Source organism: Anopheles coluzzii, chromosome X (assembly GCF_943734685.1).
Source record: "Anopheles coluzzii chromosome X, AcolN3, whole genome shotgun sequence".
NCBI lineage: Eukaryota > Metazoa > Arthropoda > Insecta > Diptera > Culicidae > Anopheles > Anopheles coluzzii.
This window is the reverse complement of record NC_064669.1, coordinates 357,349-374,856: the sequence shown is the minus strand read 5'-3', so window position 1 is coordinate 374,856 and position 17,508 is coordinate 357,349. Positions and strand designations below refer to the sequence as shown.

The window sequence follows — 17,508 nt, the reverse complement described above, 5'->3', positions numbered from 1 at the left end:
AAGTTGATGATTATTGTGTTTCGGCAGGATAAGACAGAAAAAAAAGGCAGCAAAGCACACAGCCCGGGGCTAGTCGAAGGATGTGATTGATTATATTTTACCCCAGTAACAAACATAATAACAAACGATTAGTGGCATAATCTGTTATGACGTGTTGCCTTAGTTAAATTAATTTTTTAGATTTACCTCTTGGAAATATTAGTTTCGCTGCCTAATGTTTTAGTGATTTATATACTTGTAGTTAGCACAAATCTACGATAGGCGTACTTTTGTTTTTTTTTTATCTTTCCTTTTTTGTTGTTTGCTTTCTTCTTTCTTTTGTCTCTCGTAACTATCATTGCAATTATTCGAAGTCATTTAATGTATGCTTCTCTTTCGTGCTCTTCGCTACACTTCTTCTTTTGTCTCTCTACCTCGTCCTCTCTCTTTCTCACTGTCTTTCTACCACTGTCTCTCTCTCTCTCTCTCTCTATCTCTCTCTTTTTCTCTCTCTTTCTCTTTCTCTCTCGCTCTCTCTCTCTCTCTCTCTCTCTCTCTCTCTCTCTCTCTCTCTCTCTTTCTCTCGCGCTCTCTATCTCTCTTCCCCATCATTATTTATTTCGTTTTCTGTTCCAATGGTTCACTCTTCGTGTTAAGCATACACGCATCCTTTTGTTGTTCTGCGTAAATGTTGGTTAGTTTACGTGTGTGTCATAATGTTGCTCATTCTCCCTTGCCATCTCCGGCCTTCGCTTTCACTCTTTCTTCATCTGTTTTAATCATTTTGCATTTTCGCTTTCGCTCTCGCTGTTTCTGTGTTTGTGTTTCTTTTGCGCTATTATGCATTTATTATGCGGTAATTATGGCTTGCGAACTATCTGTTTCGTTTGTTAGTTTCTTTTTTTTTTACTCATGTATGTGTTTTTTCTTCCTTTGTTTGTTATCTCCTTTATCCCTTAAATACTTAAAATTATTTTTTGGTAATCTTATCTTCTTGCACGTTACATCTCATTTATTTGTATGTTTGTGTACCTCTTTATCGCATCCCTTGTTAAACGCCTTATTTTCGACTATTTCTGTTCGTAATTACGAGTCACAAGATGCAGCTGAGTGTGTCAGAACCGTCTGTGTCCGGGTTTATGTTTGCTGTTACTGTTGTGTATCTGTGTAACTGTTGCTATTGCTGCTGAGCAATCGCTCAAGATTTGTCTATTGTTATTTTGCTCCATCTATTTGTTACTTATTTTCCATTACTATTTTTTTTTTCGTGTTTCTTTAATCTGGATTTGCAACGTCACAAGAAAAAAGAGACGAATGAAAAACGAAGTTTTTCGTGAATACATGTTCGCTTGCCTTGCGTGTACGTTTGCTCTGCAGTTTATTCTGTTTCTGTTTTATTTCGTCTCGTTACATCACTCACTGAATGTGGGAGTGAGAGCACACACACACACACACTATAATCGAATTCCTGCACCGAAGGAGGCGCCCTGCTAGTGTGCCATCAAGAAGGAGAGAGAGAGAGAGTGAGAGAGAAATGTTGCACAATTTCACAATGGGGAAAGGGAGAGGGGATGAGATACAAATAATTCTATGTTTCTATCTAATGTTTCTAAATATGCTTGCTTTGTTTAGCATTTTACTTCCTCTCCTCCGTCTCCCATCTTTTTGCTCGGTTTGTTTGCTTCTAATGTGTTTCCTTGCCTTAGCTTCTTCTGCTTTCTTTTGCTCGCTTTGCAGCAGCTCTCAAAAGAAAATGAAAAAGTTTGGAAACAAACCAACGAAATAGGTTACATTCATTTAAACACAGCACAGTGACGCGATATTATACATACATACATACATATATACATGCATGCAAGGCCGTACATACATATGTTTGTACCTACATTCGTGTTCTTGTGTTCCGTGCCCTTACCAATTCTTAAATTTGCTCGTGTTTTATTCTCCTTGTTTGTGTTTGCTACTTTCTTTCGCGTATGTTCTCTCTTTCTTTTTTTCTTTTTTGTTGTTGTTGTTGTTGTTTGCTATCCTTCCTCGTTGGATCAGATATATGTTATTTAAATTCAGTTTAAGTTAGTTGTTCATACGTCCTTTGTTGCTAACAAATACTGCCCCACACGCACGAACATTCCTCCATTCGGGAAACATTAAAACGTACCTTGTGGGTTGCAAAATGCACCAATTTTATGCACAAAACCACCGTTCCTTATTCCAATGCAGCTCCCCATGCCCTTCTCTTTTCGCTTTAACGTTCGTTCACTCGCTTATAAACACACGTTCAATAAGTTGCTATATGTGTTTGTCCGTTTGACAGGAATAAGGAATAGCAATAGAAACGGGGAGAGTATAATATGTTATTGTTGAAAAAGAAAGAGAGCAAAGGAACTAAAGTATAAGGAGAAGGGATGAGAATTGTAAACAGGGGGGAAAACAACGGGAATAAGTATTCGTTTCCCGCATTTTGGCTTGCTTGTTTGGCGTGCCATTGTTTTAAACTACAAATTTGCAAGATTTACATGTCATTTGATCTGTTTCTTTCTTTTTTTTTTTGTTAAATCTTTTTTTTTTCTCTACTAATCTCTTCCTACCTTTCGTTAGTGTTCTGTTTTAGCCGGTACTGCTTCGAGATTCTCTTTCAAGGATTTGTTTGTGGGTTGGTTTGAATAGTAGATAGGTTTTGTTTTTCTCGATTTTGTGTGTACCTGTGTACAGCCTATACATATCCATAAGTGTGTATTTTTGTGTTTTCCTGTTCCAAGCAACCTAACAGATTTTTTAGCTCCCTATAGCTTGGTGCACTGTGGTGCGGGCGCGTGTGTTTATATGACAGAGAGCGTTTACTCTTGTTGTATTGATGTCTGTTGTTACCTTTTATTGTGTTTGTTGTTTAGTTTTTCGTTTGTTCCTTTGCTTATTTAATCCTTTCTTTTTTGCGTAACTCAATCTCTCTTTCTCTCACACACGTGTTCACTGCATTAGAATACAACAACGACAAGAAGATGGTGTTAATTAGTTGTTACACTTAATCCGTATTGCTGAGCGTATGCATTTAGTTGTCTTTCACATTATAATTTCGGCTTCCAGTTATAGTTGGTATTGTATTCTCACTGCTTGCTCTCCCGCGTTTAATCTATTGTTTTCGGGTATAGTTTTAACGTTTAGTAATACCACAGCACAAAGAACCTGACGTAACGATAGCATTAAATAATTTGATACACAAAGTTAGAGTAAATGAAAACAGTTTCGTCCATTTTTTTTTTTTTTCACATCCATACTCATACACACTCACCCACGCAGACGATCGAACACTTGGGTTTCGAAGATGGATCAAATCCATTTTAACAGCTTATCCGTGCAATACAAGCCGCCACAGAAATCACAGTAAACAAGGAAAGGGAAAACAGAAAACAGAACCTCCTTATAAAAATTAACATAACAACACAAACACGTACGACCCCTCCACCGGAAACAATGAGCGAACAAAATACTGCATGTAGCCAAATAAAACAGGGGGGGGGGGGGGGAAACGCACTGATCAAAAAGCATAGCAAACAAAATAATCATGTAAGAATGCAGCAACCGGTAAAATACGCCAGCGGAAAGATTTCGAATCAAACGTGACGGAAGAAATCATAACAGACGAAAAATGTGCAATTCAAAAGATAGATTATATATATATACACGCACACATACACACTTACACGTAAAACAAATAGCAAAGCATATCATGAAACTGAACCTAGCTTCGTCGGGCTGATTGTCATTCGAAACTGGAAACTATAGAAAACCATCTTGCCGAAATGAGGGGGTGGGGGGGGGGGGGTGCACGCTAAATGGACCGTGCGCGTCACAAGCGGGGAAAAAGTTTTCCCGGCTTCGCCTTCCCGTTCCACCTCTCGCCCCCTCCCCCCCCCCCCCCCTCCACACGCCACACTGTTTGTTGTTGTGGGGTACGGAGTGTGTGTGCCACCTGTTTGGTAATAAGATTTCGTGCACTGCATGTGTGGTTCTGTTGAAATTATGTGTTTGTTTGGTTATTTCGATAGTTTTGTTTTTTTTAGTTCTATTTGTTTTGTTTTGTTTTTTTTTCGTTTGCCCTTCTGTCTTTCTCGCCTGTCTTTGCTAGGCGATGCAACACCACCAGTGTGCAAAGGACTGCAAAATCATCTAAAACATCACTTCTTCTGTGTGTGTGTGTGTGTGTGTGTGTGTGTGTGTGTGTGTGTGTGTGTGTGTGTGTGTGTGTGTGTGTGTGTGTGTGTGTGTGTGTGTGTGTGTGTGTGTGTGTGTGTGTGTGTGTGTGTGTGTGTGTGTGTGTGTGTGTGTGTTCTGCTCTTGTTTTTATTTCGTTTCGTGTGGTTTTCACTGCACCCCTCCCCCCTGGTCATAGATTCATCGGTTCACTATTATTTTATTTTTATTTTTTCTCTCTCTCTCTCTCTCTCTCTCTCTCTCTCTCTCCCTTTCTCTCTCTCTCTCTCATCTTTATGCGTCTCCTTCTCCATTCGGCTCGCCGTTGCCACCTTTCTTCCCGCACGCTGCTGGTACTATTTTTGCCTCTCTGTTAAATATTTATGTAAAATAGCTACGATCGTTCTGTGTTCCCCAAGTTGTCTCCCACAAGATTTATAATATGTTGGTTGTTTTGTGTTTATATTTCTCCTCCGTGCTGCCCTACCTGCGCTGCCCTTTGCTTTGCCCGTTCGCTCTGTGCAACTTTCTCGTACTGGTTACATCTTAGCAAGCGTGTGATGGATGCGTCGTGATGGAGCGGCGGCTACTTTTCCTATCCGCGATACTGTAGATGTGTGCAGCAGTACAGTAATGTCCGCTTCGTTCTTCTTCTTCGTGTATCCGTTACTGTGTGTATGTATGTGCTGTGTGTTTGCGTATTTGTACAAATACTTGCATACGCTTCGTGGCTGCTCACTAGCTCGTTTACAGCGTCGCGGTCGTGAACTTGAAATTGTAATCGTACGTTACTCTAGCGGGGTGAGTTCCTTTCCATCGTACTGAGTGTGCTGTGTTGTGAAGCGAATTAGCTATTGTGTTTGTTGGTGATGTTTTTTTTTCCTTCTTCTATTTTTTATTTTTGCAAGTGAGCACTTCCTTTCACCATCTTTCGATGGGGGCAAGGAATCTTGCCTAATTTTTCCTTTTTCTTCTAAGGATACAAATAGCAAAGGAGCGGATTGGTTTTAAATGCTCGCACCTATACAAACCATTCGCCAACACACACACACACACACACAAACACACAGACACACAGCATCGGTATGAATAGTCCCAAATTGCAATTTCACCTTTCACCATTCGTGTGCCCTACTTTAAAGGGCCGGTGAGAGCGCTAAACATTGTCAATCTGGATTTTCTTTTTCTCAATTCGTCTAGGTCTTCCCGTGTTTCTGCTCATTGAAACGTTACCAAAAGAGACATCAATTAAAAATGTCCATGTGAGTGCATGTCTGTGTGCGTGGGTGTTAGGAGATTTTGTTTTGTTTTGTTTTTTGTTTCACTATCAGCGTGCTTTGTTGCATATTACTTAACCGTCGCATATTGGATGAGCTTATATTTGCTTCCTTCCTGTCAGAGATGGAACGCAATCTTGCAGGAAAAATCCAAACACTCTTCCCTTTCGCAAAAAAAAACTCGCGCAACACATGGCACTCACAAACACGTAAATGCACAACGCAAACATTTCCCTCCTCACTTTCGTCCCGGAAAATGCGAAAGCCGTAAAGGTGGGACACACGATTAAAATGCTAAATGGTCGGCAAGAATGGTCCTAACCGTTACCAGGTTTGTGTTTCTTGTTCTCGTTACGCCTGCTCCTCGTATGGATACGTGCGTCCATGTTTCTGTGTGTGTGTGTGTGTGTGTGTGTGTGTGTGTGTTCGTGTATGTTGTTACTTTCGGTTCGTACTACTACTATTTCTGTTTTTTGCACTATGGTTCTGTTCTTCCGCACGATTGTGTTGGGGTTTTCGTTCTTTGTTTCACTCGCAGACATGTGTGTTATGTGTGTTGATTGCTAGACTGGAGTGCGCTAAAATTGAGCAGCTACGGATATACGGACAGAGCTACGGAGCATCCATGCCGACGCAAGTGAGTGGACGCGTTTCTCGTCTACATCCTTCCAATCTTCCACTGCCCCCGCCCGCTTGTCCCTGTGCCTATCTCAACGCATGAATCGCACACCGTTGAATAACAACGATAATAATAAACTGGACGAAACAAAAAACAACAACAACATCGCAATACGAATACGGTTGCGTACATTCGCCCGTGTGCATCGTCCACTGCTGACCGTTGTCGAAGCGTGAGTAAACGAGTAAGTAACGTTTGCCTGGCTCACGTTTGACACAGCCGTTTGAAGAGACGTTACGTTCGTGTGTACTACAGTAAAAGTTGTTCTTCACGCTGTAAGCTTGTTATTATCGTTGCGTAATGAAGTGGCGCCGCAATCTGCGTATGCCTGCCTGTTCCAGAATTTCCAGATAATGATTTATCTTGCCGCCGTGCCTCTTCAATTGCTTGCGTGTATGTTTCTAGTTCGAATTTTCCAAGAGCGCAAACAACCTCTGGCCCGCGAAACAAATTTGAAATGACGAAGCTGACGGGTTCTTTGTTGCTAGCTAAACACAAGGTGGGCTGTAAAACCGGCGGTTTTGTAAAAAAAAAACAATGCCCTACACTGGATGCGTGAACCATCTCGCACCAGCGCACCAGAGTCGGATAAACTGCACATTTCATTCCATTAAACATATTAAATAACGTTAAAATTAAACATTAACAAAGAAACCAAACTCTTCTTTAGTTGAATGGCAAGATAGTTTCGTGTTTATGTTTGGCAAGCATCGTTTAAACATTCAGTCAAAGAAACAACAATCAATGGCCATACTTTCCAAAAACCGTGTTGCATCGGAACATCCTCCAGGTTAGCAAACCAACTAGCCCAGCATTCTCCTTCGGCCACTCCCCCCAAGCTCTTTAGCGATAATCGTGTGATCGCGAAATACAGTTCAATTGCAAATTTGGCGCGCGGCTCCATTAGGTTGCCCATCCTTAACCTTAAGAAGAATGTAAATGTGCGTACGTGTGTATGTGTGTGTGTGTGTGTGTTTGTATGCTTTTTAAATGTTCAAAGGGTGCAACAGGACGATGGAAGCAAGCGAGATGAGTGTAGTAGAGATGGGGGTGGGGGTGGGGGGGGGGGGGGGTAGAGATGGGGCGTAGGAGCGAAAGGAGTTGCATTGGTCGTTGGAGGGAAAATGTATTTAAGAAGAGCAAAGTGCAAATGGAAAAAGGATTGCGTATGCGTGTGTGATGGTGTTTATGTGTTTGTTTCTTTGTTGTTTTTTTTTTGTTTTTTTGGAGCATTTTTAACTTGTTTATTTGTTTTTTTTTTTGTGTTTGCCTTGCCATCATTTTTTGTTTTCACGTGTGTTTGTTGTTTTTTGGTGCATCAAAAAGAGAAAAGGTATGAGGCAGAAAATTTGAAGTTCCTCAATAAATATACGATTTTGCGATTTCATCTGATTACTTCATTGTTCACCGTGGTGATATACTACCAACTCGCGTGATTTGGTTCGCCTTCGCCTTCCGTTTTCGTTCCCTTTCCCTGCTTCCCCGCTCCATGACATTTGTTGTGATTCCTCTCCATTCCCCCCCCTCTCCCTCGCCCTTCCCCTCGCTTTCCCCTTGCTTCGTCGGCGTCGTCGTCGTGGATTGCTTCAATCTTACAAGCGAAAAAGTGTTTGGTTTGCAGTAGTTGTAAGTAATAGTACTAGCAGTAGTAGTAGCAGTAGTATCAGTAGTAGTAGTAGTAGTAGTAATAGTAATGGTTGCAGTAGCTGCTGTACGCTGCCGCTGCCGTACCACACCCCCCCCTTTGCCGCAGAGTACCACCGTCTCGAACTACCACCGAGGATGGCCGATCTACTTGTGGTTGACAAAGTCGTATTGCGTCGCGGTGTTGCTAAAGCTGCCGTTGCGGCTACCGTGAAAGTGGACGTTCTGCCACTTGTTGTCCTTTTTATGCCACACCCTCGTCTCCTCCGTCTGGACCGTGTGCGGGTGGCCCTGCTTGTCGATGTACTGCGTCAGCCGGACGTACGCGATGCAGGCGGTGTCCTCGCCGAAGATGTGCACGTGCGGATTCAGGATGGTGGTGTTGATCGCCTTGTTGCTCTTGCCGAGCACGTTCTCGAAGTTGAACTTGTGGAAGTCCATGCCCTCGATCAGGTTGCCGAGCGCTTCCGGCTCGAACGAGGTCAGGTGCGGGTCGCAGATCTTCGTGTACGTCTCGTAGTCGCCGTTGTTTATTGCTTCGATCAGCTGTTCGGTAATCTTGATGATCTCCTGCCGGCGCGCCTTACAGTCATCGTCCTCGACCGTGGTGCTGGAGGAGTCGGTCGACTCCTTCACCTGCGAGCCGTCGCCCTTCTTTGCGATCATGCTCTTGCTGGAGAAGTTGCGGGTCGCCAGCATGGTGGTGAGGATCGCACCCTTCAGCTTGCGGCGTGCGTTGAACTTCTTCAAGCAGTCGACCGTCTCCTGTCGGTGGACGACCGAGGCGACGCGCTCGCGCTGGCAGATCCACGGGTGCTTCAGGGCATCGGCGGCCGAGATGCGCTTGTACGGGTTCACTGTTAACATCTGGTTGATCAGGCTTTTCGCCTCGGGCGTCACCGTGTCCCATTCCGGCGACGGGTAGTCGTACGTGCCCGCCTTAATCTGCACGTATAGCCGGTGCTGATCCTCGTCCCAGAACGGCGGGTAGCCGACGAGCAGGATGTACAGGATGACGCCACACGCCCAGATGTCGACCGCCTTCCCGTACGGCTCCTTTTTCAGCACCTCCGGCGAGAGGTAGCCGGGCGTGCCGGCGAACCCGAACCACGCCTGCTGGTCGCCCTGCACCTCGATCGCCAGCCCGAAGTCGGCCAGCTTCACTGCCGCACCCTTCGCCTTGCTCGCCAGCAACAGGTTCTCCGGCTTCAGGTCCCGATGGACGACACCGTTCTGATGGCAGTGGTTCACTGACTCTAGGATCTGCTGTATGCAGTGGGACGCGTCCGCCTCCGAGTAGAACTCGCGCGCGACGATGTCCTCGAACAGCTCGCCCCCGGTCACGAGATCGAACACTAGGTAGTGGAAGTTCTCCTCCTGGATGCTGTCGTGCAAGCGTACGATGTTCGGATGCTGTAGCTTTCTGCATATCCGGGCCTCCCGCTCGAGCTTCTGGAAGTCGCGCGACGTCAGCTTCTTCGTGTTGATGATCTTCGCCGCAAACTCGAACCCGGTCGACTTCTGCACGCACCGCTTCACGATCGAGAAGGCGCCCTTGCCGAGCTCCTCCTTCAGCTCGTAGTTGTCGGAGAAGCGTGTGCACGCTGGCTGGGCCGCCATGTTGGTCACTGGGTTGTAGGTGATGGTGGGGGGGACGGGTGGTGGTGCGGATTGGACGAAATCAACCGTACGATCGATTGTTCTCACTCACTGTTTTACTCTCGTTACTCGTTATCTTCTCGCTTTCTCTCTCTCTCTTTCTCTCTCTCTCTCTTTCCTTTTTCTCTCTTTCTATCTCTTTCTTTCTCTCCCTTTCCCTTTTTATCTCGTACACATACAAACAAACACGCACTGTACCACCGCACTGTAGCGGATGGGAAGCGAAATAGCCCAGTTGGGTAATTCCTCGGCAAATGGACGACACACTACGCAGCAAGCAGAGTTCCGCTTCCGTACGTAACACCCGCTTACTGGGATATCTCGGTATCTCTAACACCGTCCAGAGCACAGAATGTTGACCTGCGTGAACGTGTAGGACTTCACCCGCACACCGTAGCACCTGTTATTGTTGCCTTCGGGCAACCTTAACAAATCTAGCCTCACTCGTACCCTTAACTCCTACCCCTTTGTTTGCTCTATTGCTTTCCTCTCTTCCTTCGTCACGCGGCGCTTGTGGGGTGGGTCGCTTGAATTCGCGCTAGTTTGATTCTGATCTGTTGATTGATTGGTTCGTGTGGCGCTGTTCTGACGGTGACTCCTCACTGACACATGAGTCGCGCGCTGCGGCGTGATGAGTACGATTGCTGAATCGTGAGTTGTCCGGTCTTGGATGCTGAGCGTTCCTGCTGCTGTAGCACCTTGCCAAACATGATACTGTATAGCTGTCAAACTGGCGTCGCTCTGCTAGCACACCTATTGCCACGTTCGCGCACCACAATTGGCCTCGAGAATGGGGGCTGCTAGTTGCTGGTGGGTCGGTTTTATTTCCACTTCCGAATCTGAATCACACTGAACGCTGCTGAAATGGACAAGCAAACGAAAAACGGCGAGTTGTATTAGAAATTATGCAACGAGAAGTGTACAGGGTGCGCATTGGCGGACATATATTGGTAGACCAGCGATGCCAAACTCAGTTGACTACGGAGGGCCAAAACGCTGCATAAAATAGTGACTAGTAAACAGTTATGGACGTTAGAATGATCTACATTTAATGGGGATGATATATTTGTCGATACAATCACATTTACCATCGAGTTGAGCGCTACGCACGCTTGCAAATATATAAAAAAAACATATAAGAAATCAAATTGTGCTTGATTTATTTCTCAAGGAATTGCGGGCCACATCGAATGGTCTCGAGGACGTCAGACTTACGGTACTTTATCTCTGTTGTTAACCATTCACCAGCGGTTTTATTAGCTAATCGTTCAAATCAAAAGGATTCTAATGACAAAGTGGTTGCTGAACTATAGCAACTTTTCATTTACCTCAAGCGTTATCTCCCACAGGTAAGATCTTTACTATAGAGGGAATTGTGATTCGCTTGGTTACGTGAAGTATATAATATAAATTCCTTATAAAGCTAATAGCCGATCGTGCTGGAACCACTTTTTTACACGAGAAGACGTGAATCGCCATCAAATCTAAGGGGGGACTGGTGGCTGTAAGACACCATACAGTCGGACGCGAAATAATGGTCCATGGTGCGTACTTCTTCAATGCTTTTGTCCTACACACCCACACACAAAGAGGTTATCGTTGTCCGCCAGTGAACAAGAAGAGATAGCTAGTTTTATTGATTTGTGGATAGCCCATTCGCCCAGCAGTCAAGTCCACCAAATCCTCTACTGCTCCAGAGCCAATCGATTCGATATCAAAAGGTAACAGCACACTTTGAGCAAAGTATAAATGACAGGCCATATAAATTGATCCCCGCAATTTTACCCCGCCAGGTTGCTGTACCCCCTCACTCCCCCCCCCCCACCTCCCGCCCACCCACCCCCTGGCCCAAGGAAAAAGCAATACAGAGTGGTAAACCAAATCTCATCCTAATCGCAAAGAATTCGATTCGTCTGTCTGAACACACAGCAGGGGCGGCAGTCTGAACTTTCCGCTCAACATTTTTTTTTATACGAATAAATGATTGCTTCCCCACTTCATCCTCATCTCTCGCTCTACCTCTCAACTCCCCAAGCAGCGAAGAGGTGCCATGTTTTATGCTTCTCGGGAAGGACCTGCTGGGTTGGGAATGGTTGGGGCAGTCGTCAACGTCAACCGCAGAAGTGCATCACAACAACGGGACATGTACGTGCGTTGAGGATATTCTGCGGGGATGTGAGGACGAGAGGCTCCAACAGCGACCATATGGTAAGCTTCTAAGCGCCTGGAAAAGCTCAGGGCACACTCATACACTAACACAGACACTAACATAGCAGTAAATCTATATGTCCGTTTCTTCCATCGCAGCAGTGGACGATCAATGGCGAACCACCTGCGGTAGGGTAGTCGGTGGTTTCGCTTTATTAAATTATTCACCCAATACCAATACACCCACTCGCACAGCAGCAGCAATACACACCTACACCTGGGGGAGCGCGCGTGTGCCTCCGGATCCTGTGCTTTGCGGGATACGAAATTCGATTACCTGACATTCGCGTGCACGAGCGACAGGTGGTGGTGGCGGCAACAGAGCGGGAGCTGCTCGGTACAAAAACAAATGCCGACGGTCGTCGATGGGCAATCAGCGATGTTCGGCAATCAATCAATACCAATCCGATGCAGACACGCAAGCACGGCGCAACAAAGCGAAAGAGCGGAGCGGAGCGAGCGAGAGAGAAGAATGAAATGATTTTCGTACACTACAGGGAAAACCCAGCCATACACCAAGAGATGGATAGCAGGCGCTAGAGTAAAGGATGTGTCAGCGAAGGTGACGCGCGGAGCACATTGACAGTTGTGTCACAAACACGGCCAGTCTACACACACACACACAGTAACACATTCACACCAGCCGAGAGTCGAGGCCCATCGAGGCCTGAGCAGCGCAATCTGAGGGTTTTGTTGATGGGTAATCTTTCTGTGCGCAGTGATGCGGCTGCGTGGAAGGGTGAGAGAGTGTTGTTGAGTCGTGAGCACAAGCCATAAATATGCGAACGGTGGTTACAACAACGGGAAGTATCGTGTGGGAGCGCGTGCGAGGAAAACCCCTCATTTTCCCAACGGCGAGGACGACCACAGAATACACCACACAACAGCAATCGGTGGTTGGCCTGGGAGAAAAAGGGGAAGCGAAAGAAGAAGCAGCGCACGGAAAGCAACAAGCACGGTTCTTCTTTGCAACCCGATTTTGACACCGTAAATTTAGCGGAGAAGCGCACTCTGGATGTATTTTTATACTTTTGCTCAGGCCGACACACAAACCTTTCTAGCATCAAACTGCCCGACAGAACACACCGAGACAGGCAACACACACAGCAACCGACCAGTTCGCCCGAAAGGAGAACCGCGTATTGAGCTGCTGGGAGGATAGAGAGCGAGAGCGCGAGCGTTTGAAAAACTCAAGCTCCTAGGAACGTTTTTTTTTTTTTCGGTTGGTATTTTGAGTGGAACCATACACACAAAACTCTCTCTCACACACACACACACACCAAAAAAGGGCACCACTTGCACACACGTATATAGCTATCTACGCGTACCCAAGCAACTAACCCTCGTACTTGTACAACTGTATTGCTCATGCGTATTGTACGCTTCGTGCTGTGTCCCTACTACACAGATCTCCTCCCCTGCATGGGAAGTTGGTACTGCAACACACGGGGATTACACCTTCTTCGATCGCAGATATCCATATTCTTCAGCCATGTCCGTTAATATGCACGCGAGAAATAAAGAGAGAGAAAAATAGAGAGACATAGACAGAGAGAGAGAGAGAGAGAGAGAGAGAGAGAGAGAGAGAGAGAGAGAGAGGGAAAGAGAGGGAGAGGGAGAGAGAGAGAGCGAGAGATGGAGACGATCGAACTGCTGAGATGTAACAATAGATTCAAAGGGATAACCAGTTACTGATAATCAAATCATCATTCATCATTATCATCATCATCATCATCAACATTGGGGCTATATATTTTCGAGCGTAGATACCTACTCTCTATGTGTTCCCCGGGTACATTCACCAGCAACAGCAGCAGTCACCTGATACCCGGTGACGGAGATCCCCGAAATTCCCAAGGTAGTTACATTGTTTCGTTTTTTTTTTTTATTAAGAGATCTTCCACGCGAAGTAAAGCATGTCACATAAGCGAGAAGCGCGGCACCATTTACAATTGGATCGAAATTTGTCCATGATCGATTCCGAAGATTAGAATCGCAAAAAAGGTGGAAACGGTGAGGTACTGCTGTGCGATGGCGCCACCACCATTAGAGCGTGTTGTCGCGGTGCTCGAATGTTACTTCGGGCTCGTATGGATATCCGGCACGCACCCCGACGACGTCTCTGTGGCCCGACGGATATGTGTGGTCGTAGTACCTTTTTTCCGGATTCGGATCGATTTTCTGTGCCTGCACCTGTCTCTCGCTCTCGAATGGTTTTGTTTCAACTTTGCAGATCCACACACACACACACACACACACACACACACACACACACACACACACACACACACACACACACACACACACACACACATATATATATATATATATATACAAACACATACACACACATACACACACGCACGCACACACACACATCTATATAGTGTATCATGCAAATTTGCTCGACCGACAAACTTTTGGGAGCATCCCTTCTTTGTTTCGGTCTCCTAAAGCCACACTGCCCATCCCTTCCACGCACTAGTACTGCTCCCGAACTTTCAAAATCAGAAGCATCGAACACACGACTTGAAAACCTGCTGAAGTTATAACTAAGGAAATAACGATACGCTTCTCCATGCTTTGGTGGCGTCCATCCATACCGAGGCTATAAGTGCTCCAGGCGCCCGTCACCATCCTCTTTCCGGGCAGATGTATTTCTGGCACTTTTGGTACATGGGATACAAAATATCTCCACTTCACTGCATATCCCCCCCCCCCCCCCAATCCCTGAGTCCTTTTGTCAGCGAAAGCTACAACGGAGTCCCCGGACCGGACACTTGGGCGGAAATTGAAAAATGGCCCCCGTGTTCCGTGACCGGGCGATTTTCGATTACTTACAACAATAGGCGCTGGAACGATAGGCCTAGCTCAGCGAGTCGGCCTGCAGCCAATCCCCAGTCACCCGGCAGAGCGTCGATTGCACAACTGCTGCTAGGGCCCCGCTAATCGTACCGCCGTGACCGTGTGCTCGAGAATGGCGCTGCTCTATTTGCCCGGAAAACGCGCGACGCAAATCACACAGGTGTCTTTTTCTGTAAATCTTCTCCTGCATCTTTGTTCATCGGAAGAGCAGAGAAAAAGTGTGTGTGTGTGTATAAGAGAGAGAGAGAGCAAGAGAGAGAGAGAGAGAGAGAGAGAGAGAGAACGAGAGAAGAAGAGCGAGCGAGCGAGAGAGATTTACATGAAGCACAAGAGAGCGAATATAGCATTACACCCAATTTCTTGTCAGGAATGTAGGGGGAGGCACGGAACACGCCGCTCGTCAGATATGTCCGACCTGTCCGACACACTCTTCATGGAAAATGGATCCAATTGGTACGTTTAGCATTGGCTTCATTTCCAGCTATTGTGCTGCTTCATCTATCTGTTGTGTATCAAATACCTTCAGCGAAACTCACAGATGAGTGGATGAGTATTTATAATGTGGAGGGTGGGTGGTTTTGAACCAACATTCGACTGATCGACTCGCCGACTTCTCCCCAAGCAAGCGCCAATCTCTCTTGGAGGTGTGTCCCGAAAGTCGACACACACACACACACACACATATATATACACAGAAAATAAACTTTCAAAGCGAAGTTGCTTCGTCCTTTTTCGCCCTTTTCATCGATCTCCTACTAGACCGCCATGCATAAGTAACGAAATTGGCATGACATTTCGGACCAACCAAGTGCAGAAAAACAGAGCCAAGTAGTAACGAAACTAGCTCTATATGCGCACACGGTTCGCCCCTCTTCTGATTGGCTTACCTTCTTCTAACCGCATGCATCATTAATTATACAATCATCATTTTAGATTAAACCACTCTGGAGCTTCCCGGGGTAGCGCCTTGTACCTTCGCTATATCGCTCTATGCGGTACCCCTGCTGTCTCTGTGTGTACGGCGTTTGCTCTTCGAAGGTTATCCGTAGCAGCTTTTACAGCCTTTTCTCGAGCGCACACATACACACACACACACGTACAACAACACGAACATATACTAAAGTGCATTATGGGCCATCAAAACCGAAAACCCCTCGAAAGGATCCACTGGTACTCGTCGTTGACTTGACATGGGGGACTCGCTTTTCTCCAACCTCCTCCCTCACCCCACCATATATCGATTGAAGCACACACTCAGCACGCTTCGGGTCGACTGGCTTTTTGTCCCGAAGGTCTTTTGCCTCGCACAAACCACCAGACCAACGATGGTTGCTTCCGTCGAAACTGCGCGTAAAATAAGGCACTAGATGCGATACACACCACCAGCCCGAGGAGCAGAAGAAGGTACATGACGACACGACGACCTGAAAGCCTGAGCGAGGGCCTCTCCACTCACACACACACATACACACACATACACTTTGCCGTTAAGTACCCGGGGCCAATGTAGTGCCACACCAGGACACCGGGCGCCCGCAATTCGAATGCTCGCGCGTCTGGGGTATCTATATACAGTCATTATCCGATATACGCTATCGTACGGGACCGAGCGCAATAGCGTATCTCGAGTTTTCGCGTATAGCGGATTCCTATAGAAAAATAGTTTACACTACCTGTTCAAGGGTTGAAATATAGCGTCACAGAGTTTTGCATTGAAGTTTTTTGTTATAAAATAGGTATCTTTTGCACAAATTTAATGCAAAATGCATTAAGAACACTAAGGAAACTCAAAAAGAGCATAAAATATTTAAAAAAAATAAAATATTTGCAAAAAACACATGGAGCTGTCAAATTTAGAGGAATCGCGTACTGCGAATTCGCGTATATCGAGTATCGCGTACTGCGGATAATTGCTGTAATGATTTTCTAACTCCCATACAAAGAGCAGGATTGTTGTTGTGTTGTATACGGCACTTTGACACTTGGTGTGAGGTGCCTGGCGGTTTACACTCGATGATCGGATCCAGAGGGGATACGGGCACGATACAACAATCCCAAGTAACAAAGCAATAATGGAATATTTTACTTTTTTTTTTTTGAATGATTCAGTTTGTCGGGCCAGCTAGTAATATATAAGTAGTTACGGCACATTACTCGCCCTCCCCTGCCCTCTTATGACGGTAGGGCTTCCATTGCACAACGGGTGCGATTAGTGGTTGTGCCCGCGATACGATGGATTCCCCTTCCCCCTCCTCATCTCAGCACCAAAAGGGGTTAGAGGACGTACACACCCGCGCAAGTGGTTCCGTCGGACGATGTACTACTTTTATGCTCTTTTTTGCGCAAAAAAAAGCAAAAAAAGAAGCACCATTACCACTCTCGTTTTGTGACAGTGACACTTACAGAAGTGAGGAGGGAGGGGGGGGGGAGGCTAATACAGCGGTATGTGAATGTGGTCGAGGAAACACTTAGCGAGCGGATAGTAACAATGGCACGAAGCTGCTTCAGATGAATCCTTCAACCGCGACTAACGCTGTAATGTCTTCCTGAGCACATTTTCCAACCGACGACCGGCTCTACCACTGGGTCTGCAACGTTCCTACTGCACACCGATGATTGATGCTTGAAATGATGCTCTCGCTTGGTTTTTGATTTTTTTGTTTTTAATTTCGTTGCACTGCATTGGCATGTGATCTGGTGCTTTTGATGGTTGTGTTAGCACGACTACTGGGTACATCCGGCAAGATATCCGGGCCTGGAATGCTGGAATACGACAGTTTGCGGGTGTAAACCGTTTCCCCAAATACGACAGAAGACATACCCCAATTACACCAACAAGTCAAGCTAGCCCAGCACAGTAGACACATGCAAACAGTCATGCGAGTCGGTATACATCGGACATTTTGCTACACCTTTTGTGTTGTGGAGCTTCAACTCATGCACCTGCCATGACCAACGGGTGGAAAGCGTCAGTGCGAGTGTGAGACTACAGTTCTAGCTAGGAAT

General features: G+C 46.0%; 2 protein-coding genes across 18 annotated transcripts in view; one reads left to right on the top strand and one right to left on the bottom strand.

Annotated features, from left to right (window-relative positions):
* LOC120953861 (histone acetyltransferase p300) overlaps positions 1-17,508 on the top strand; it is a 277,036-nt gene that overhangs the window by 28,747 nt on the left and 230,781 nt on the right. The window lies entirely within an intron of this gene.
* LOC120960639 (calcium/calmodulin-dependent protein kinase type II alpha chain) overlaps positions 71-17,508 on the bottom strand; it is a 31,162-nt gene continuing 13,724 nt past the window's right edge. For 3 of the 11 annotated variants that reach the window (XM_049608261.1, XM_049608268.1, XM_049608248.1), the window contains exon 2: positions 71-10,288. In XM_049608261.1, the coding sequence (XP_049464218.1) occupies positions 7,918-9,390 (1,473 nt within the window). In that variant the 5' untranslated portion in view covers positions 9,391-10,288 and the 3' untranslated portion in view covers positions 71-7,917. Of the gene's footprint in view, positions 10,289-11,848; positions 11,870-12,690; positions 12,786-14,478; positions 14,648-17,508 lie in introns of those variants that run through there. The other 8 variants (XM_049608273.1, XM_049608259.1, XM_040384367.2 and 5 more) reach the window with 6 other exon arrangements.